At 35.8% G+C, this 24,986-nt stretch overlaps 1 protein-coding gene across 3 annotated transcripts in view; it reads right to left on the reverse strand.

Moving 5' to 3' along the window:
* The window catches only part of SPOCK3 (SPARC (osteonectin), cwcv and kazal like domains proteoglycan 3), a 135,654-nt gene that overhangs the window by 64,572 nt on the left and 46,096 nt on the right, over positions 1-24,986 (reverse strand). The window contains exons 3-5 of one of the 3 annotated variants that reach the window (XM_015860982.2): positions 24,852-24,860; positions 24,707-24,752; positions 11,139-11,253 (exon numbers count right to left, since the gene is read on the reverse strand). The exons of 1 other annotated variant lie outside the window; for it this stretch is intronic. In XM_015860982.2, the coding sequence (XP_015716468.1) occupies positions 11,139-11,253; positions 24,707-24,752; positions 24,852-24,860 (170 nt within the window). Of the gene's footprint in view, positions 1-10,011; positions 10,123-11,138; positions 11,254-24,706; positions 24,753-24,851; positions 24,861-24,986 lie in introns of those variants that run through there. One more of the 3 variants, XM_015860981.1, reaches the window with a different exon arrangement.

Genomic DNA, 24,986 nt, shown 5'->3' on the forward strand with positions numbered 1-24,986 from the left:
AACTTCAGCACTTCAACAGAAAATGAGGAAAGCACAAATTGACTTTTGGAAGCATCCAAAAATCAGCACGTTCCATTAGAGTCTCTGAGACCTGAATTTAAAATGTATTTCCATTGCATTCTCTACAGTTGTTTGTCTCCTCTCTTGTTAATTTATACTGATGATATTTATGCAATTGTCATGTCTTTTCTCACATCGACTGAGACATAGAGAAAAGACAATAATCGATTTTTAGAGGGTAAAACTTTTGTGAAATGCCTTTTTTAACACCACCTACAGCAGCGGTGTTAATTTTAAGCTCAGTAGCTTATTTTCCAACCCCTACAATTCTGCATTTCTGTGATTTTTGTATGATGTGTATGTAACTACCATTTTGAGCAAATTGCAAAATGCAAGGAGACACCTTAGGAAGCACCTCACTCTCTAGACTGTTTTTAGCGGTTCCATTATGTCTGTGAGGAGTAGAGGAGTAAAAAAGCAACTTTTCTTTTTTTTTTTTTTTTTTTCCCTCCTAACCATTCTTTGGTTCTAATTTTATGGTACTTAACTCCATTAATCACTGTGTTCCACTGCCAGGCTGATGTTGCTCCCACTACTTGACAACTCTACTACTTCACCTAGCTGTTTTAATTACTTGATCTCCCACCCCAAGAAATATCAGACCTGTTTCGCTTAAGCAGCAGTAAAGTTTTTTTAGATTAACCTGTTATATTACAAATACTCTGTTAAATAATTCTACCTATCACAGACACCTGTTCTAATTAAACACCTTTGAACTTGATTCTACTATCATTCTAGTTTAAATCAAAAGTAATTCTGCTGAACAAAAAAATCATGTAGTAAACAGAACTAAGCCTCTATACATATATTATTTGCTGCCTGGTGCTGAGGTGCAATAGAGCTTGAAATGAACCAGCTGTCTTGGTAATTCCTGCAAAAGCATTACTTGTACTGAATTCTACTGCCAAAATGTTTCATTTTCCTAAAATAATTTCAAAAATATCAAAATATCAAGCCTATAGTTATAAATTACAAGATACGGCATACACTCAGAGAGGGAATGCCTTATGTGATGGCCCTCAGGGTTACAGATATCAGTACCTCTATGGTATTTAAATGAAAACAAAATCAATTTGAACTGGTTTTGCTAGCATGATTAGATTAACTCATTTGTGCCAACGTCTATGATATTTTCAGATGATGCTGTTAACAAGATGTTAAAGAATGACTGCAAGATGCAACGAAAAACTATTTTACAGTTCACAAGTTTCTACAAGTACAATGTACGTCTGCACATCAGAGCTTCACAAAAACTGAACTTCTATATTCTGGCACTCATTAACAGCTATGACATTTCTATGAAAAGCAGAATTCCCCAAGATGATCTAGCTAATTGTCAGCTTACTACATTGCAATCTTTCAAGTACTTGCTGGATGGATGGGAGAGTCGCATACCAACCCCTCTTTTCTCAACTTACTATCATCTTAATGCCAGTAGGGTATTTTGAAATTTACAAATGGTGTCTGATAACATCATAATGTCCTTTTCCTTCCATGGGTATCTATATATGAAGGTATTTTTTAAACATGCTGCTGCTTGAGGTGAGAAAATGAAATGGATTAGAAGTGCAACATTTTCTTGTCTGCTAATTCACACATACAGATAAAAGAATATGAAAGAGAAGTTAATTGTCACTATGACTGCCAAAATAAGTGTCATAAACTACTGCAATGTTGTCTCACATTCTGTTTAAGATGACAGAGATTCACTTATATATGTTGGCATCATATTCCTTACTACGTCTTAGAAAAAAGAACTTTCTATGAAGTAAGTTGGTAGCCACTTCTATTGTTAAGAAAGCTAAGATTTCTATTTTATTTTTATTGCATTAGTGCATGAATGCATCTTCAGTCATTGTTCTTTTTTGCTTTCTCCCTTCTCTAGTATCATCAAGTTAGTTCAGTAAAGTGGTACCTACAGGACAATACACATTCTACTGGGCTCCATAAAGTATTTTATACCAGATCTTACCTCAGGTATGTGTGAGTGCATGAACATTAATCCGTGCTATATGTGAAAGCAAATTACTGTTAAAGGAAAGGACACAGTATTAAATAAAAACAAAGGAGAGTAATTTTCAATGAGATAAAAACATTGCGGAAAACTAGAAGAATGCCCAGGGGTCAAATTCAGGAAGAAACAAAACCATCTTTTAAAAGATGATATCGCAATAATAAAGGTTTATGTTACAATAGCAGAAACAGATACTCGTCTATCTACAAGTCTAGATACTAGCATTTTTTTCAACTTGGACTGTATTTCCAAGCCATGCTTCATTCATATCACAGATTTTGAAAGGGAAGAATGTTCTGAGAAAGTGGTGTTCTACGAGTAAAGAAAATAAGTTCTGTCTACATCTCCATTCTTTTAAGTTCCTTTGATCTCCCACAAAACATATTTTATTTTACATTTCTAGTGAACTGTTTTGTTTGTCCTTAAGCACAATTTTTGAATTTAGAAGTTTAGCTGAAGAAGTCATAAATACCTTATGGCTGAGTAGCAACCATAACAAACAGTAATGCTATTGTGGTAAATATAGGTAAGGCAACGTACATTCTTGAAATCTCCAAGCCATTTCTTTTGTTCATGGTAAGAGAAGTTACTCATAAACAGAGAATAACACTAGAAGGTTCTGTTTTTCTCTGTGTATCCTTAAGTCCCATCAAAATCAATGGAAGAAATACAAGTCCCTCACAACATATGCAAAACGTCATGCACAGTGTTAGAGCATCATTTTCTGTTCCAAAACAATGAAGTAGACAGCAACCAAGCAGCTTTTTTTCCTTTAATGAATTAAATGATGGAACACAGAAAAATCTCCAAAATACAAATATTTTCATCTCTGTTTGTTTTTTTTTTTAAAGAAGATAAAATCCAAATTATTTTTTCAGCAAGTTTAATTAAACTACAGGTAAGAAAATTTCCTTTGTAGTACTTTGTAGAGTGTAGGTATGATCACAGTGGCAGAGCTGCACAATTACTGAACTAATCAAAGCCACGTAATGTGAGCATGAGCAGTGTGAATGAAGTACTGTTGCTCATTAACCCATTACAAAAGAATTACTGTAAATTTAACCTAAGTACAGCATCACTTCCTGAGCAAACAAACACAGATAACGCAACAAGCTTGAAACACTGCCAAGCTGGCAGACTGGCAACTCAAATTATGCCAAGAAACAGAATACCTTCTGTAGATTCAACAGAGCTTGGAGCATAAGAATGATTAAGTGTTTCTGTGTACAACCACAAATCACAGTAATGAATCAGACTAAAATTTCCAATAAGAGACTTAACTACACCAGCTGGTTTTCTTCAGCAAAGTTATAATGTAAAATGATGACATCCTGAAAGTGTTGCAGCTTTTGCACAACATGCCTAAAGAAAATCCTTTGCTTTGCTTCAGGTTTTTTTAAACCTTTTTCATAGTCATAAAAAAATGCTGCAGCTACAAGACTGTACTGCTCCTTATTCTAAGTTGTGTTGTTTTTTCTGTTTTTATTTTCTATTTTTTCCAATTTAAAAAAGTCCTACCTGTTCCAAGTTGTAGCTAGAAAAAATACAAATAAAAACCCTCCTCATCAGTATCTTCCTCATCAGTCCTAACATGCTCTTTCAGAACTGTTTGAAACATGAATATATGAACGAAACAGCAAAAACTACTACTTCTTCAGAAAAGCTCTGTATGTAATAAATATTCTCTTCACCATTTAATTCACATATAGGTTTATGAGGGGACAAAGTACCTGTGAAGGCTTAATGAGATGGTGCTCTAAGACTTTCACGCTATATGAATGAAGATGGCATAGCGTACAGTAAGCCTCGGCAGTAAATTTCATGCCTGCAGACTCGTCAATATGGATATCGGTATGCGATACAGTAGGAGGAAGTCGGCGACGACGCTCTCTGTCGCACAAGGACCATGGTTCGAGAGGCTGCATGCGCTGATAGAAGTGCTCTACTGTCCAGTCATAAAAAATGAGCTAGTCCAAGGATAGATAATCATCTTGAAGAAGAATGCACATACTTGCAGACATGCATGTGCCTGTGTACATGCATATGCATATCAGGAAATCTACACTCGCTGCATTTTCTCTTTATGTCAATATGTTCCTATATGTTATCCTAGGTTTCTCCAGAGCAATCATGGCTTCCGGATTTTTTTATGAGTCTCGTTACAAATCTAGGGAGATAAGTAGTTTTGTCACAAATGTAATTTTTAAAAAAATAATTGTTTTAAAAGTTTAAATTTGGCAGATGAGAATCCATCTTTTTGAAAATACCAAGTGCTTCTTACAATCAATACATCATGTTTTATATAACACTTGCCATATTTGAGTCATGTGTAATGACACTGGTATTCTTGCCGTAAATAATTCCTCTGTTAAGATGTTNTCCTACCTGTTCCAAGTTGTAGCTAGAAAAAATACAAATAAAAACCCTCCTCATCAGTATCTTCCTCATCAGTCCTAACATGCTCTTTCAGAACTGTTTGAAACATGAATATATGAGTATATGAAACATGAGTATATGAACGAAACAGCAAAAACTACTACTTCTTCAGAAAAGCTCTGTATGTAATAAATATTCTCTTCACCATTTAATTCACATATAGGTTTATGAGGGGACAAAAAAACATCTACAGAGAGAATATTTACGGCAAGAATACCAGTGTCATTACACATGACTCAAATATGGCAAGTGTTATATAAAACATGATGTATTGATTGTAAGAAGCACTTGGTATTTTCAAAAAGATGGATTCTCATCTGCCAAATTTAACTTTTAAACAATTATTTTTCTTTAAAAATTAACATTTGTGACAACTATTATCTCCAGATTTGTAAAACGAGACATCATAAAACAAATCCCAAGCATGATGCTCTGGAAACCTGAGATACATATGAACATATGACATAAAGAGAAAAATGCACGAGTGTAGATTTCCTGATATGCATATGCATGTACACAGGCACATGCATGTCTGCAAGTATGTGCATTCTTCTTCAAGATGATTATCTATCCTTGGACTAGCTCATTTTTTATGACTGGGACAGAATCTTCTCAGCCATGCAGCCCCACAGCGTGGAAAGAGAAGTTCCACTTCCACTTTTGCAACAGAATCAATGTTACAGTTCTGCAGCACTTGAAATTTACTCCGGGCTTCTGTCACATCATTCATCATAAGGAAAGGTTAACCAATCTCATGCTTCAGGACCCAACACTCATCACTTATAAGTCGAGAAAAAACATTTTCCTCATGTTAGAACATTAAGGTGAACACAGCCAGGGAAGATGAACCTCGGTGATCCAACTCATATAAAAAAGTAGTTAGACTGAATTTTCATCTTTTCCATTTCCAATAATCTGCAAAAATACTCTAAAAGGGCAGGAATCCAAGGCAAGATAATGGACTTGAACTGAATCAGCACTTGGAAATGTCATTTACATCAAAAGCCTAAAGGAAGTTGTAATAAGATTAAGCATTAGCAGAAAATCTATCAGACTGTCCAACTGCCATGACTTAGTAAATTAGATTTAGTGATAATTTTTTTTTTTTTAAACTCCATTGGCTCCTGTGAGTCTATAATAAAGTGATGTTCTTTAATATGCGCTAATAGTGAAAGCATGTGGAAAGCACCATATCAACAGATAAGTATATTAGAAAACTTCTGATAATCACTACATGCAGGTCCTATTTCTAAAAGCCTGGGGACAGGGGAAAAAAAATTTCCCTAAAGCTAACCTCCCTTTATAGAATTCTGAGGTAACACTACGGGAAGTGCTTGACTCAAACAGCACCCACCACTTTCTCCTTAATTTTTGAAACAATTAATTCTGTATCATCAGGCCCTCTATACCACTCATCTCCTATCAAGGAGATATCCTATCACGGATTATTTATCAGGACCAGCAAAGCTATGACATGTGCTGCTGGACTAGATTTTCAGCTTTTCCGAGCCACGTTAGGTAACAGCTTTCCAAGGCCTTTGTGCATTTCTGTATGTTTCAATATCATTAGAAAATCCTTCTTTGTTCAACAGGGCAACCTCAAGTACATGAAGATTTAAGGATTTATCTTTACCACCTGTTTCTCTGAGTAAATAGAGAATATTCTACTCTAGGTACTCTGAACTATCCATTATCACCCAAATGCCTTCCTACTATGACTCCTTTTTATTTCCTGCTCAACTCACTTCTGGTTGAATATTTAAGCAACTCCCCTAAGGTCACAGTGCTTAACTCATAGTTTCCAGCCATTCTCAGTACAACAGATTCAAATAATTAAATTTCCTTAAACTGAAGGAATTGAAAACCAGAATAAGTAAGCAAATTTCTATTAGCATTATGAATATCCTGCTTGTAACACGAACGTTCTCATCACCACATTCACAGTATCGGCAATATTGCGTTGTGATATTCTAAAAGCTGGATTTATAACTGAATGAAGTACATTCCAAAGCATTTCATTATTGCAGATATATTTTTTCCCTCCCATAAAGCTTATCATTTAACCCAAACATGTAAGTGTGAAGCTAAAAAGGGATGGTAAAACATCACTTAGGCAAAAAGGAAGAAGTTAAAGTCAGTCTCCAGCAACTCAAAGAATGAATGAAAAAAACTACTTCACATCAGATTTTGAATTATTTGCTTATCATGCATTCTAGGGCAGGCAGCTTTTCCCTTACAGCAATTCACAGTGAAGTATTTGAATGACTAATATTAACATATACCCTGCATGTTTTCCCCTTTGAAATATTCCCCCCTTTTTTTCCCATAATATCTAGATAAGAGCATAAAAGATCACTTCCAATACAGTTATGACCAGCAGACATGCAAATAGAATTCAATGCTATCAGCAAACACCTGACAACTCTAATCACACCTTAACAGTTTCTAAAGCTTTGATGTTCCAAGCTACTCCCATAAGGAATCATATACAACACTTGGACTCTTTTTGCCAAAACTGTTCAGTCTTTACAGTATAGTACATAAAGTTTTTGCATAAGATGAAGCTGTATTGTAGAACCTCACTAGAAGAGGATTTGCTACATTCATGGAAATATGACCTACATGCAGTAACTCAGAACTGAAAGAAAACCGCACTCTCTGCTACCACGGAATGAATAGCAAACCTAGGCTTGTCCGGTACATAACACCATGAAAAGGACAGTGAGATTAAGTGATTAGTTTTGAAACCCTACAAAGGCAATCACATCTCAACAAACACATCTACCCCTCGTAGCAGTTAAGGAAAGTGAGTTCTACAGAGCCATATGGAGGCTTTTCTGTAACACCTTCAAATAAACAACAAAGAAATTAGAGGAAGAAAGCCTGTAGAAAAATATTGCTATGAGTGGCAAGGTCAGAACTGCAATTTGAGAACTAGCATATTTCTGAACTTTGTGGAGATTATTCAATTTCAGTTTGTATATCAGAATTCCACTAATTTAAAATATTCTCTCTTAAAACATTTGCCCTTTTGCTAAGTTTTTGAGCAAGATCATTTCTTTTGCCATCCTTACTATAAATAATATATTTAACATCTTGATTTGTCATTAAGAATAATTAAACTTCAATTACAAATGAGTTAAAATATGAAATTGTATTACTTGTACTTAATTTTTGTGGCATTTCATTAAAATGATTATTAAATATTTAACAATATGTTTTAAGTATTCTTTCCCCCATTTGAATGAAATTTAAGTGAAGATTACATAATGCATAAAAATGAGCAATTTTTAAAGTAAATCAAAGGCACTTGATTTAAAAATAGTTCCCCCAAAACTCCTTGTGTGATGAAACACTCATCACAGCAAGAAGTATATATATATATATATATATATATATGCCATTATAATAACGAAAGAACAAGGAATCTAAAAGAACTCTATAGCAAAAAAAGAGTAAGCCTTATTTGTCTGGCACAAGGTTCTCAGGGTTTTCCTGACTGCCTCATTCAGACAAACACACAGTGGAAGTAAAAAAGGAAAACTGTTGAGATGAAATTTTGTAAATGCTTAACCAAATAAAAACAACCACAAACAAGCTGATATATCAGAAAATGATACAAGTAGATAGTACAAATTGATAGCTGATATTTCTCATTTAATATTTTACTAAGATACATAACTGAGTAGACCAGTTCTTTGGGAATTTGGAAAAACAGGTAGGTATGATGAAAATCAATATGCAAATGATAGGTTTTAGTGAAGGAACGTCACCTTGGGCTAAAGAAGTTAACAGACAAAGACAGACCAGCAGACAAGACTACCTGTGAATATGGTATTCATATACTTATCTTACTGCACTACAGAGAGGTCAAAAGACTGCATGAAGAAAACCTCATTAGAACAAAAGCACAAAGCAAATGATTTCTCCATGAGCTAAGTAATCTGGGGGAACAGTGATATCTATATTTGTAGACCTGTGTACAGGCTCAGTACAGTAGGTAGTGATTTCTTAATCTAGCTTACAAGACTATGTTTCCCGAGCCTATTTTTCCATTTTTGACTGAGTACTACAAAGATATTAAGATACCTTTCAAAATAAGAACAAGGAACAGTGGGAGGAATAATATAGATATGAAGGCAGATGTCAATATATTTATTAATTCAACCATTGTATACAGTTTCATCTAATCTGAAAGGCTTTCAGTCTTTACCTACTTAGTGCATTCATAAAATTAAGATATCATTTTTTCATTGTTTTCAACAGTGTGTAAAAAGCCTCAGAAATTTTGAACAATTGAATTCTTACAATCAATGTTCACATACTCTCAAAAGTTCACATGTACTTGAAATTAGCAATTTATTAAACCAAGTTTAAACCAAACTAGCTGTACCTGGAGATTATTTCATATAAACAGCACACCTGTACAAATAAGTTTTTGTTAATTAACTGTACCTAAATATCTAGATAGTTTAAACTTTTCCTTTCACTGTGTACTACTCTGTTTGTTTAAAAAGATACAAATGGATGTATTTAAATGTAACTAAATGCTAGGAAGAACAATCTTCATAACATTCATTACACAGTACTGGCTCTCTAAAAAGCTTGAAATTATCCTTTGACATTACACAAGACTGCTTTTCTTACTCTTACAGCCACTACTGAACAAGAAACTTTCTCAAATCCTGACTTCAATCATGTTACTGAAGTATAATGAAGCTCTATCCTTTCTACCATGCTAAGTTTCCCACAATGAAGTACAACAAATTGAGCGACTCCATGTAAAAAAATGCAATTTGACTCCAACTCCTGACAGACAATCTCATTATTCAGCTAAGAGTAACCTTCATGCCCCCTACCTATGCACTGTCTTCCCCAAATAAAGCCACAGAAATTCATTAACATTTTGCCACACTAAGACCTACATAAGTAGAGGACCTGAAACTATTTAGAAGAAAAAATAAATTAAAAAAGTTAAGAATAAAATAAATAAATCTGCATTCTGGTTCTGAACAACCTTTTCATGTTCGCTCCATGATATCCAACTAGTCCAATGCAAGAAAAATAAATAAATAAATAAATAAATAAATACAAAGAAGCCAAAAAGAACAAAGTAAAAAGTTAATCTTCATAACATGCAGTTTTAAAGACCTGTAGTTTCATATACGCAGTGATGAATGTATAGCAGAAACACATTATCACAATCATTAGACTGGTCTGGTACAAGTACTAGTTGGTATTCCCTTAAATGCAGCTGATCATCAGCTTGTGTTTTCTAAATACGTATGCCCTCTAGCTTAACAGACTATTAAAAAAAATCAAATATTAAACAGTCTTAACCAAATTATGCATGCATAGTTAATTCTAAAATCCACTGCTTATATGTTGTTATATAACTAATCATAGTATACTTAACATGCAGTCATGAACACTACTTGAATTAACAGTCAGTCATGAACACTACTTGAAAAGTCTACAGGATTAACTTTTAAATTATTTACCTGTGTGTAAGCCTTCGGTGACTAATGCAAACAGCAGTTTGTTGATCCTGCGCAACACAGACCTTATGACGACTACACTTCATCTTTAAACATGGGTCTTTAGCTGGATCTAAAGCTAAAAATAATTTTAGAAAATCGTTAACAATTAGAAAGAAAGAAAGAAAGAAAGAAAGAAAGAAAGAAAGAAAGAAAGAAAGAAAGAAAGAAAGAAAGAAAGAAAGAAAGAAAGAAAGAAAGNACCAATGGATGTTTTAAATAACTAATGCAGGAAAGAACATCTCCATACATATTACACAGTATGGCTCTCCGCTAAAAAGTTGACAATTACTTTGACATTAACAAGACTGCTGCTTACTACAGCCATATGAACAAGGAACTTTCTAGATCTGATTATCATGTTATTGAATATAATGAGCTCTATCTTTACCATGCCGAGTTCACAAGAAGTAAAACAAAGGACGACCTCAGAAAAAATCAATTTGACCCAACCCTGACAGACATCTCATATTCAGCTAAGAGAACCTAGCCCTACATAGCAGCGGTCTCCCCAAATAAGCACAATGAAATTCATTAAACATTGCACATAGATACATAAGTAGATGACCGAACATTTAGAAGAAAAATAAATTAAAAAGTAAGATAATAATAAATGCATTGTGGTTATGAAACCTTCATGTTCGTCCATGATATCACTAGTAATCAAGAAAAAATAAATAATAAATACTATAAATAAAAAGCAAAATGAAAATAAAAGTTAATCCTTCATACATCATTTAAGCCTTAGTTTCATATACGCAGTGATGAATGTATAGCAAAACACATTATCACAATCATTAGACTGGTCTGGTACAAGTACTAGTTGGTATTCCCTTAAATGCAGCTGATCATCAGCTTGTGTTTTCTAAATACGTATGCCCTCTAGCTTAACAGACTATTAAAAAAAATCAAATATTAAACAGTCTTAACCAAATTATGCATGCATAGTTAATTCTAAAATCCACTGCTTATATGTTGTTATATAACTAATCATAGTATACTTAACATGCAGTCATGAACACTACTTGAATTAACAGTCAGTCATGAACACTACTTGAAAAGTCTACAGGATTAACTTTTAAATTATTTACCTGTGTGTAAGCCTTCGGTGACTAATGCAAACAGCAGTTTGTTGATCCTGCGCAACACAGACCTTATGACGACTACACTTCATCTTTAAACATGGGTCTTTAGCTGGATCTAAAGCTAAAAATAATTTTAGAAAATCGTTAACAATTAGAAAGAAAGAAAGAAAGAAAGAAAGAAAGAAAGAAAGAAAGAAAGAAAGAAAGAAAGAAAGAAAGAAAGAAAGAAAGAAAGAAAGAAAGACAAAACCCACCCGAGTACGGGGGGAGGATAGGGCTGTTGTTTTTACAGCTCATCAAAATGAAAGGTTCTGATTCCCATCAGCATAAAAAGCAGGATATTCAATAAGGTAAAACAAAGTTGCATAAAGTTCCTTACCAAGGAAAATAGATCTTCACAAAACACATATATTCATGCATACTTTTACATGTTACCACTGTTACCTATTTATAAAAACACTAAGTACTCCATCCAACTCTCTCCTGGTCAGAATTTGTATCGAAGACAACTGCAGGTAAAACACTCTTAATATCATGACTTGCTGAAGACTTGAGAATCCTGCACAACGATCATGTCTTTCAAAGCCCTAACTTCTCAAAGGAAACACTTCTGAACTGGATTCAGCTGCCTACAGTTCTCCATTTCAATGATGTCACTTCTGAACAAAATTAGGTTTGTGATTTTTAAATCTCTAAACTAGTAACATATCAGAAAACACTACAAACCAATATCATAGTATCATAGTCTCGTGTGGGTTGGAAGGGACCTTAGAGATCATCGAGTCCAACCCCCAGGATTCGAGCCCCCTGTGTAGCAGAGCGGCACTTCTACCACTTGCGCCACAGGGGATTCGAACCCAGGCCTCTGATGTTGCAACACGTCATTCCTACCACTGTGCCACCGGGGCACACAATATGCCACAAAGTAACTTAAAAAATAAAAATAAAAAAAATAATTAAAAAAAAATCAAAAATCAGGCAAACACATTTATCAGGAGTTCAGAACATCTGTTCATTCAGATGTTGGCTCCCATATCTCCCACATACGAAGTCTCTGTAAAAGCTGTACATCAGAACGGTAGTAAAAAAGCATACCTCTCAGTCCTTTATATATGTCACTGCAACTCTGAAATAATATCATGTATGTTGCACTTTTGCATTAATCATCCTCAGTAGATCCTAATTAATTAATCCTATTAATTGCCACACACATGCACACACATCGTTTTCAATGAGCTGACAATAATTCATGTGCAGCAGTCATATTGCTTATAAAATTTGCAGTGTTCCCATTGTACAGACAGGGAATGAGCAATGAGCCTAAAGCCACACTGTGCATCAGTAAAAATAGCATGAGAAGGCTGGAACCAGCTTCTTCCCATTTGTCTCATTCTATAAGGAATTCTTCACTTTCTGATGTTCAGTATGTCTGACAAAACTAATCTTAAAATGACATTAGTACACACTGTTTCAGTTAGAGAACAATCACACCAGGAGGGGTGCAAGATCTTATCCATTTTTCTTGGCCTTCAACCTCTTGTTCCTAGTGAATAATCCTGGTACCTTAAATTAGTACCTTTCAAACTAGTAATAAAACAGATAACATCACTGTCATCAAATGATAATTTCACTAATATTAAATGGTGTGAGGTGACACGAACATCCTAGAAATCCAGGTAACAATAGTAAAAGTGATCAGCAAAAGTGATTATCAATTATTGTAACATTTGCAGCCTATTCCAGATGATTCAGAAAACCAGATTCAAATCCAGATAGTTCATGCATTGATCCTAATTTCATCCTTTAAGTTCAAATGAAGAGTTGTAAATCAGGATAGTAGAACTTTAAAACCTAATCTGTATCAAATAAGTAGCATACAAATTGGAAAGTTGTATCTGAATTTTATTATGTGTTTACAAAACATGATTTGATTATGATCTTGTAAAAGATCACTAACTACAAGAGTAAATCCAATAAACTCATTCTGTGGGCAAACTTGTGTCTATATATGCATAGGCTTAGGCATCTTTGCAATTAATTCTTTTTCCTGTTTGCTAGCAATGATAAAGGAACCTCAGTTATTTTGTTGTGTTCCTCTAGGCATACACATCCAGTAATAGCTCACTATATGTAGTTAGAATTTTGTTAAAAAACAAAAACATAGGTCTCCAAATATCCTTTGTGATTTCACATCAGAGACAGCTGCAGAGATTCTGGACAGCTGCAGAAATAGCTACAGGCTATTTCTTTGTTAGTTAATTACCCAATGTGGTTAAATACATGCAGGAAATAGAAACACATTACAGCTACTTTTTTGAAAGGATTTCCATTACAAGAAGTTGTCTAGATTGTTGAGTAACACGCACCCTAAAAACAGTTCATTTTTAGAATATTACCAACAATTGGCAGGGACATGGAAACACATGTCTTCTGTATTTGTTTCAAATAACATAAATATTTTCAGATTGAAGTTGTTCACTTCCAGATCGTTTCAAGTGTCTTCTTACTGTCTGTGGAAATATATATGCACGCATACAAATAACAGATTATATCAGACAAATGATCAGAGAAAAAATTAATACTTTATCTTGAAGAATACATAATTAAAATGTTAGAATCTATTTTCCTTAACTATTTTCTCCTTTTATATACTTTTATACATGTCATTTTGAATAGAAATGTATTTCTATATAAGCAGATTGCTCTGAAAGTAACACTACCTATTTATTTCCATGGAAACTACAACAGATACTAAGAGCACAATCAGACTGTCTAATAGATCAAATTTTCAGCTAAAAAAAAGCTATCTTTCAACACACTCACCACCATTAGCTGTGCATTTTCACGCAACAAACAAGAGCATACCGTGCTTGTAACCATCTGCACCAGCAGAGGTGAACCACTGTCACTGTCACCACTGCTGAAATGCACCACCCACTGCCTCACTGTGTTCATATTCACTGTTTGGTCTCTGTAAACTTTCAGACAGTATCAATGAATGTCAATGGCTTCCCTTTTTCCCCCACTTGGAGGAATTCAGTGACACAGCTTTGCTTCATACACTCCTCCGCATCAAACATTATTTTGTCAGACAGCCCCTCTGCTGCTCTCTGTCTCACAAAAACAAAATGAATGGAACTCTGGTGGGAAGGTTCAGCCTCTACTGCCATACCACCAGCATCTACCTCTGCTGTTGTGGGCCAACATAAAATCAGAGGCAGTGCTTTCAGCCCTCGTATTTTCCTAATGTTTCTTCATAGCTTTTTTACCTTTGGACTTCCAGGATACATCTCAAGCAGAAGCATAAATAAAACCATGAAAGTCTTTCCCTTTTTCCCCCACAGTCTGAAGTTTTTCATGCTCTGGAGGAACTAGGCTCTCCTTACACCATCTGACTGAGTCCTGTTTCCAGGGAAATTATTATTGATATAATGTAAGTCTATAAATCAAACAAGCTAATACAGGAAAGATGCAGAATTGAGTCTAATTCTTTGTTCTTCTAGTAAACATTGATCAAAAATGCCTGTATTACTCCCACTATGAGCATGCAGTCTTTCATTGGCAACAAATCACACTGCTATCTCTTTCTGCTAAAATAGGCAGCTACAAAACAGTACTGTTCTCATACTGGATACTGGACTGCAAGAAATAATTTATAAGTACCTATAATGAATCAGCTGACTTCTTAGGAATTCATATTCAACCAATTTCTAAAGACACAGGTCTGATCTTAGTTTTGTTTACTTGATAATAAACAACTCTACTTAGCTCATAGTATACAGAAAACAAACAAACAAACAAAAAATGTGCCTGCTATATGTTATTTAGGCCAGGCTGATGGATCTGTGAGCAACCTGGTCTAGTCGGAGGTGTCCCTGCCTATAGCAGGATTGGAATTAGATGATTTAAAAGGGTCATTCTAACACAAACCATTCTATAATTTTGTATGCATATTTAACATGCATTTCCCAAATGTAACACTGATATAGTAACACTAAATGTAGTGTGACTTAAATTTCAGTAAGTAGAAAAAATGCTTTCAGAGTTAGAAAAGGAATCATTAAGTTAAAAAATTATTTGTACCATATAATCTTTCTCTAAGAACTTGCATTATTAATAAAAATAATTAACACATTTTGAATGGAATTCAGCTCACTTGGTGACTTTTTACAGACGGATATGGATTTGTTATCCTCACATCCTAAGGAAGCAATTAATACTCATAAAAACTGATTCAATTATTACTAATGGATCTATTTATTTACCATTCAGATTTAGAACAGCAATGCTGGAAAGCTTCTCATAATCTCTTCTTTAAATCAATTTACAGCTACCACTGCCAGAAACTGATATTAGCCAGATCATTTTTATTGGGAATACAAAAGGCAATCAAGTGAAAGCAAGACAACATAGTAACCCTCTTGACAGAAGCTCTATGGCAGAAATCACAGTAAAGGACAAGCATTTTGCCATCAGACACATGGAGTTTTCCATACCCAACAAAAACAAATGGGGAAAAAATGTTAAAGGCCAGATTTTTCATTTAAATTCTATTTTCCTCCTCTAAAATTCAAGATTCATTTCTGAAGGGTAGAAAAAGAACTTGACTTTCAGATCAACTACACCTGACAAAACCTAATGTTTTGAGCATCCACTGAGTGGTTTAATTCCTCTAGTTTAAGAGGTAGGGGAGAAAATGATAAATCAGCTAGAATACCAATAATTAGTCACATGTCTGAGCTACAACCCTAGGCAAACAAACACCTAAACTGAGTTGATTCATATTACCTGCTTTGATAAATTACCTAATTCCTGAAGAAACCTAATAAGCGCTTTTACTTCTGGTAAAAGTGGTGGTCTGCAGAGACAAGCCAAAGGAAAATGGACATCAATTGGAGTCCGGATTATCGGAAGTTCCACACCAATATGTGAAAGAAATTCTTCATGGTGAGGGTGTCAGAGCCCAGGCTGCCCTGGGAGGTTGTGGAGTCTCCTTCTCTGGAAATACTCAAGACCCACCCGGACACCTATGTCTGCAGCCTGCTGTAGGGAGCCCACTTTTGCAGGGGCATTGGACTTGAATTCTGGAGGTCCATTTCAACGCCTGTGGTTCTGTGATTCTCCCCTTTGAAGGATGATGAGTCTTCCTCTCTTAAGAAGATTTTCTAACTCAGAAATGTTTTGAGTCAAGAAAGATCAAGAAGATAATAGCACCACAGTTTCCAAAAACAATATGGGGGAGAGCAGAACAGAGCACAAAAACACTCAGCTGATAGTCAGCTAACTCAAATCACAGATAAACATTTAGTGGCAGTAAGAAATGACAAGAGGGTTTGTTTTTTTTTATTTTTTGCTTAAGTTGTACAGTGATCTACACACAAAATTTGCAGACACACATATTGGCCCTCCTCACCCACACATAGCCTGAATTCATATTGCTTTACAGTCCTAGAGAGCTCCCAGTCTTGATATGCAACATACCTGAATAAACAGTTTTTATCTCCATGTGAAAAGGAACCATTCCACAGTTATCAGTCTCAGATTCATAAATAAAAATGAAAGAATAATAAGAAACAGTCTTCCTCAGTAACTTGATAGTTCTGAAGTTCTGAAAAGAAGAATCTTGAATTTTTGTTCTGAAAAAACAGGAAGGGAAGTGAAGGGAAGTACTGAAAAGAAGAATCTTGAATTTTTGTTTCTTCTTCCTGGGATTGCCTTTAGCATCATACACTAGATAACATGAAAAGCAGAATACGTGACTATAGCTGAACCTTCAATGCAAGGAATCTTCACACATATTTTTTCCATCCAATCCAATGAATTTACAACTTCAGTAAGAAGAGTAGAGAGAAGGTGTTTCCACTGGTGGCCCAGTGACTAGAGAAGAAATGCTTTAAAGACAAAGCTTCCTCAGAAGAGACATACGAGACTAAAAGTTATGCAGGTTTGCAAAATGAAATGAAATAGTCCCATATACACTTTTCTCAGTATAGTGCCAATTTAAAGTCCCACTCTTTGCCTCTAGCAAGTCACTGCAGCCTTCTGTCACATTTTCACTTCCGCATTTCCACATAACCATTTTGCGAGTCCGAATGGTTACCTGAATGCATAATCTATCTAGCTGTGTTAAAATGAAATTTAAATAACACACTTTTCAAAATTTGTTTTATAATTATTCAGGATTTGGTCACACCATGGACTTTGCAGCAGGACTTAACACAGGTTGGCAAGAAAACAGGATTAAGTTGGCACTGCTATCAAAGACAAGATGTCACATTACAAGTAAGGTACTAAAAATCTGTCATGTAGCCTTTCTTAAAACAGCTGTAAGAATTCAGACTCCATTCAATCATAGAATGGTCTGGGTTGGAACAGCCCTTTAAGATCATCGAGTTCCAACTCCCTGTTACATGCAGGGACACCTCCCACTAGACTAGGTTGCTCATAGAGGTTGGTATGCATCCACCTCTCAAGCCAGTCCAGAGAAGTGGACATGGATAGCATCCCTTTCCTCTAGCATGTCTACTGCACCACTCAGCTTGGTGTCATCTCCAAACTTGCTCCATGAGTCTATGGAAAAAAATATTGAAACATTTCAGGATCCACAACAAACATTATCCACCGAATTAGTTAGGAGTCCAAACTGAGAACCACATTGGACTAGCTGCTTTGGTAGTGTTATCACAGTCAAGACATTCATAAATAAGAGACATTATAAAGGACTACTGCAGCACACCTGCAGTTGTCAGTGGGCTGTTTAACAGAATTTTGTGCATTTTCAAACTAACTGGATTCCAAAAGACACCTAAATACCTGAAATTGGAAACTGTTCACCAGACTAAAATGATGGTTTTCATAAAGGAACAGTCTTCTTAGGAGAAAATTCTGAACTTCAAATCACTAGAGAACTGAGAAACTGTTAAAATATTTTGCACTCATCTACTAATAAGACAAAAGTAGATATGTGATATAATTTAATTTAGAGTATGACAATTTGTCTGGAAAGTTCTGGATGTATATTTCTAGTTTTCAAACGTAACTTTTGCTACACATGCTGATGTTTCAGTTTTTATAGCAAATGTAACAAAGATAGGTCTACATAATTGTTGTCACAGTACTCAACTAATGGATCTCCGTTAAAATCCCTTATAATTTCCCAGGGCTCGCAAATGAGTTAAGTGAAACAGTTTTATTGAACATGATTCTAAATGATTTCAATTCACTGTACAGAAATGTATTCACAAATTACACAGATGTGTGTGCTTGTATTTGCATATCCTTGGTTACCCAAATTGCTACAAAACTAGGTAGATGAAATAGCTAAAGACATAACTAAAAATACATGGTTGAAATTGCTTCAAAATCCCCTTCTGTTGTACAATTGTATCTACAATACTTCTGTTGTATACTGATTCCTAATATAAACTAATATGATAAAAGACAAAAATTATTCAGTGAAATGGTCTATAAGAAATGTTACAGTTGTTACAAACATACTATCATCAGGGTGTTCAGCCACCACAGCAACATCACTTCAAGTTTCCTCTGTTGCCTGAAAATTCTCCACTATTCCCACCAATTACTTCTATTGAGCAATGGAAAACATACTCTTCGCTTAAAAAGCATTATATAACAGTGTTCTTGCATATGCAACTTCACTCAATAACTATACCATATAAGCTACTTTTATCTGCAGTCTAAAAAGGAAATGTACTAGAAGTACATCATTTTTATCTGATGTAAGGATAGAATATAAAGAAAATATGGTTTATTTATTTTGATGTAACATACATTAAAACTACTATTCAACTTCAAATAATCCAAAGAACGCAAATCATACTAAGTGTTTGTTTCTAGAACAATAGTGAGGACAAAACGCACCTTTCAGCAGCAACCTAAATAAAATACCCCAATTTTTTTTTTCAAATAATACCTGTTCCATATTATTTTCCAAACCAGTGTTGCATTTTTATATTCATGCAAATACTTATGTAAATATGAGATACAGAATTGAAACATTTACTTAAATACATTTACATGCATATGTATGTAATTCAAAGAGTTCAGTGGGAACAAGTACTCTTTGGATAAATGTCAAATACTGTTTTAAGGAAAGGCAATGGTGGATTGAAATACAGCTAATAATATTCCTCCCATCTTTTATGGTAACTTAGATTTTTCAGCAACACAAGTTGAATATCACTGTTTATTTTCAGATCTAGAGGACCTGGAATGCTTGGATACTTCCAATAATCACTTATTAATATCCATAAAATTACACAGATCTGTCTACTTGAACAACTCTGAAATCTTAAATCAGATTAACATAAGAATGCCTTTCAATATATACCAAACTATAAAGGAATGAATTCCAACACCATTAAGGCAGCCGTTTCATTATCACATGCAGGACTGTATCTACTCCTTTAACTGCATTCTTTTAAAAATCTTAACATACTAACATTGAAATTCAGACTCAGATTAAGGATGTGTTTTGCAAAAACTGTGGAGATATATTATCCATACACCAGAAGTCTAAGAGAATATTAGAAAAGCTTAGAAGAGCTGCTCTAAACATGATGCCTCCTATGTTATCATTGGTGCATGACACGGGAGGCAGATGATGCAGATATGGGGGTGAACCTTCCCAACAACATTCCATCCCATTTTGTCACTGTGAAAAGGCTGCAGTAGCAGCGCAGTCTGACAGACTGTCATGACAGAGCTTCATGCTTTCACTTGGGAGAATAGTTTTCTAATGGATTACTCTCACTTGATGGAGAGAAAAAAAAAAAAATGCACATCAGTAACAGAACCAAGGGAAAGCCCTTGTGAAGATTCTGTACCATAAACTGCAGGGCTTGCAGCAAGCCCCAGAACAGCACAGAACTCCGCAGTCAGGCACTCATGATGAGTCACACATTCAATACTTTGAATAGCTCATTTTGGTTGCAGCAAACAAATCAGAAAAAGATAGAAAAATCCCAAGCCTACTTGTATGGTTCTTGAGGTGAAAAAACAAAATTTATAGTTAATTCTTATTTGACTTTAAACTTTGCCAACTTTAAGCTTCAGACAAGTGGAGACTTGTTTACGGCACAGCCATGGAATAATACATAAGAAAAAGTGAGCACTGGTAGACTACAAAAAAATCTCATTATGACAGTCTCCCTATCTCATCACACCAGTCAAAGAAAAGAAATGTGCCGAGAATCACTGTTGTATTTCTTTTATTGGCAAACATGGAATCCTAAGAGACACGATTTCTTTAGTAAACCATAAACATTACATTCACTCCTAAGCAACTGACTCATAAGGTTCACAGAATCACAGAATGACCCGGGTAGGAAGGGACCTCAAGGATCATGTAAGTTCCAACCCCCCTGCCTAGCAGGGCCACCAAACATACACATTTACTAGATCACGTTGCCCAGGGCCCCGTCCAACATGGTCTTGAACACCTCCAAGGACGGGGCATCCACAACCTCCCTGGGCAGCCTGTTCCAGGGCCTAACCACTCTCCCAGTAAAGAACTTCCGCCTAACATCCAACCTAAATCTTCCCTCCTTCAAGTTGGATCCATTTCCCCTAGTCCTGCTATTGTCAGTCCTTTCAAAGAGTTTAATCCCCTTTGTACAAATGGCTATTCTCACAAAATAACCACACGATCATTTTTCTCATCTAAAGAGAGAGAGCTTCAGACATATAAACAAGTGCACAGTAACTGTATTTTCTGTGTCTTGCTGTGCTTCCAGAAATCACTTCCAGAAATAAGGTGAAGCCAATTCTGACAACATGGAGAACAAGATATTGACTGGGAAATCTCCTATCTTTCAGTAGTATTCCTAGTTCCACTTAGAGGCATAATGTCATTAATGCACTCCCAAAACAAACAGCAACCACCACCACACAAGCCACTGATTATAAAGAAAATCTGTGTGACAAGCAGAGTACAGAAAACTGTGAGAAACTGCATATGTTTAACATATAGCTCAGTTCAGTATAATTGCTAAATTCAGGTTAAGTGTTTCCTGCTGAGGTTAATTAACTGACAAAGACTGTAGGGGAACTATTATATTATTAAAACTGAAAAGGTGTGAGCTGGCAGGTAAAAATACCTGATAATCATTATGCAAAAGGTTGAAAAATTAAGACAAAACTGCTTATATATCAGAATTTTGGCATATCTATTATTCTTAAAAAGAGTCCACAGCTAGCACTGCTTGCTTTCAGTTGGAAATCAGGCAGTAAAATGTGAATAAAAGAACAACTCAGCAGTCGTGTTTTGCTCTTTAGTGTTAATTTTCACTTAACAAGTCTATGAAAACAGAAATCTGAAACCTGTAGGCATGCTTTTGAAATATTCACTAACCAATATACAATGCATTTTGCTAACAAAATAGAAAATAACATGTTTCCTTAGTTGGCTTGTTTCTAAACGCAGAAAAGTAATCTACAAACGTCAGCATCAGGATTCCCAAAGAACTCAGAGAAACATAATGAGCCCGAGCATGTAGAAGCTTCAATCTTCATTATAACCAACAACCAGTCAAAAAAAATAACAACAGTAGGTATACGATAACTAAACAAATCACTAGCAAAATTCACAATGCATTCTACTCACTGTCTTCTGATCAAAGACACAGCTACCATTTAATTATTAATCAAAGTATTACTTATTACTGTTCTTACACAAAAGGCAAATTCGCACACCACACCTCCCTATCAAAAGCCAAAAAAAAAACAGAAGAAAAAAGCCTGAAGGTACTTTGTAGTGAAGTGATAAGCCTGCTTCTGAAATGAAGGTCCTTCAATGAAAAGAAGCTATTGATCAAGAGGAAGCAAAACTTTCTTTGAGGAACTGTCGGACCAAAATCAAGAATGTGTTAGCATACAACGAAGAGAGAAGTACAGTTCGTGAAATCAGCAGCTTCCAAACCTGTCAGTCTGCCATAGATCTGAACTAACACTTACAAATTTCAACCAACCCAGACAAAAATCACCACAATTCATAGAGCAGTGATAAATAATGCAAACCTGTCCTCCCTTCCTCTCTTACCTCTCCCACACAGACTGGGCAAAACAAGCCTGCTGTATTCAAATGGCAAACCTGAATTAAAGTGACAAATTCAAAGTGATAAACCTGGTGGAAAGTCCTACCTACATGATCATAATTTACCAGACAAGTAAAAAAAATAATAAAATGATTTGAAATATGCCAACAAAAGAGCAGAACTATTCAAGAACTCAAACAATACATTTTCAGGATTTTATTTTCCTACTCCGTATTTGTCTTAGCAAATGCCATCTCAACAAAAGAGTATTGCCACTCCCATTAGAGTCTGACAAGCAAAGTCTGTCTAGTAAAAACGTTCTCTCATTCTCATACAGTCAAATTTTCACTTCCTTTTTTGAGTCATCTCATGGAAAGCAAGCTTTGGGCTTCATTTCCTCACTAACGTAATTAGCTACTGGGCAGTGCTACAGTCACTTGTACTAGAATTTGATGAAACGTGGATGAAGAGTACAGTTTGCTACTGTGCAGTTTCTTTACAATATCTGCTATTACATGTCATGATCACCTTACCCAACCATAGTTCCTCTCATTTTAGAAAGTCCACCAAATTTTTCAATTGTTTCGATTTTTTTGTTGACTTCTTGGTTCTAATTCTCATTATAAAATGAGAATACAAGGGACACAAAGCAGGCTAGAAAAACACAGGTATAATAGCTGCAGACAGGCATAGCCTCTCTCTAAGACAGAAACAGATCCTAGCTAAAGAGTTAGCAGAGCTCATTGAGAGGGATTTAAACAAGATAGGAAGGGGAAAGGGTATACAATGAAGCTCACTAGGGTGGAGAGAGTAGTCCAGGGCTTTATGCTAGATCTGACAGTGGAAGAGTCAAGCGGGACAGAGAAAGGCTTGGGGTTGCTGTCACACCAGGATATTACAGGGAAAAACCTCTGAACTGTCCTGTAGGATCTTGCAGGGACTCCTCAGAAGAAGTAATGTTGTCAGCCTCCCATCTGAAATATTCTCACACCCCTCTAGGAAGCAGTGGGGAAAAACCTCAGATCCTCCCATGGCTTGGAGGGCCCCTCTAGAGAGGTGGCAGCACGTTGGAAAGCCCAGCTGAAGTGCTTTTATACTGATGCATACAGCATGGGAGTTGGAAACCATGGTGTGCTTGGAAAATTACAATCTGGTTGCTATCACAGAAGCATGGTGTGATGACTCCCATAACTGCAATACCACTATAGAGGGGTACTGAAGGGATAGGCAAGGTAAGAAAGGTGGGGAGTTGCACTCTGTTAATAGAGTGCACAGAATATGAAAAGCTCGCTGTGACAGATGGTGAGGAGCAGGCTGAGAGCCTGTGGGTTAGAATTAGGGGTAGGACTAATAAAAGAGCACCTGAAACCTTCTTCCTTCAGCTGCAGAAGTGATCCCACTCCCAGGTACTTGTCCTGATGGGGAGATTTAAACCAGAAAGATATCTACTGGGAAAGTCACATAGCAAGTTGCAATAAATCCAGGAGATAACTGGAGTCCATGGATGATAACTTTCTGGTTTAAGTACTGAACAGACTGATCAGAGGTGAAGTGCTACTGGATCTACTACTCACTAATGCAGGAGTTCATTAAAGGCATTAAGATTGGAGACAGCCTAGGCTACAGCAACTATGCCCTGGTTGTTTGTGATCTCAAGGACCCTGGCAAAGAGTGGGATCAGGACCCTGAACTTCGGGAGAGTGAACTTTAGGCTGTTGAATTAATTTTTGGATGAGATCTCCTGGGAAGCTGTCCTTAAAGATAAAGGAGTGGAAGAAAGCGGGCCACTCTTTACAGGTGCCTTTCTGATAGTACTCTGTCGCTCTGAATAAGAAGACAGGCAGGAGAGGCAGGATACCAGTGTGGCTTGGTAAAAACTGGTCAGATTGAGGGAAAAGAAGGGATTGTACCAGCTGTGGAAACAAGGACACGTCACCTGGGGAGAATACAGGGATGCTTTCCAAACTTGCAGAGAGAGGATTAGGAAAACCAAAGTGAAGACTGAAATGAACTTGGCTAGGTATGTTAAAAACAACAAGAAGGGATTCTATAGGTATGCTGGCCAGAAGAGGCAGGCCGAAGAGAACATACCTCCTTTGGAAAATGAAAAGGAGAACTGGCTATGACAGATATGGAGAACACTGAAGTACTAAATGATTTTTTTGCCTCAGTACTAAATGAGTTTAGTATTCACTGGCAGCCAGGATTCTCATATACACCTGACATCCCTGAAGCTTGCATCCCCAAGCCTCCAGGTTGGAACTGGAGGAGTAATTTCCCCCCTGCTGCCCTCTTTCTGCCTCTAATCAATAAAAGCTTGCAAAAGTCATAGATGTAAAACAATTAGGCTACTTATAAACTTCTGGCCCCTTTTTATAACAATGGTTTGAAGAGTGAGAAAACAAAAAATTCATAGTTTCAGAGTTATTCTAAGACAGGAACACATTTATAAATATTTTAATCTTTAACCATACAAATAAATAAATAAATAAATAAATAAAGATAGTAGCAGAATCTTACCTTGATCAAATGGTTTACCCGGGCTCCATGTGCGAAAGTAATCATCCTGGAGAATGAGAAACAACCTACATTTAGTAAAATATAATAAATCAATGTGTACATCCAAAAGTCATTTGATCATAAAAGACAGAAGATATATACCAACCTCTACTTCCTAGAAAAGGCAAGCAGTAAAAAACAAATGAGAAAAAGATTACAGTCATCATAATGGGACAAATTAGGCATATAGAATAAAACGGTGCTTTTCAGAGGTCATTTGTACTCATCAAGTAAAAAGGGT

The sequence above is a fragment of the Coturnix japonica genome, chromosome 4 (assembly GCF_001577835.2).
Source record: "Coturnix japonica isolate 7356 chromosome 4, Coturnix japonica 2.1, whole genome shotgun sequence".
Taxonomy (NCBI): Eukaryota; Metazoa; Chordata; class Aves; order Galliformes; family Phasianidae; genus Coturnix; species Coturnix japonica.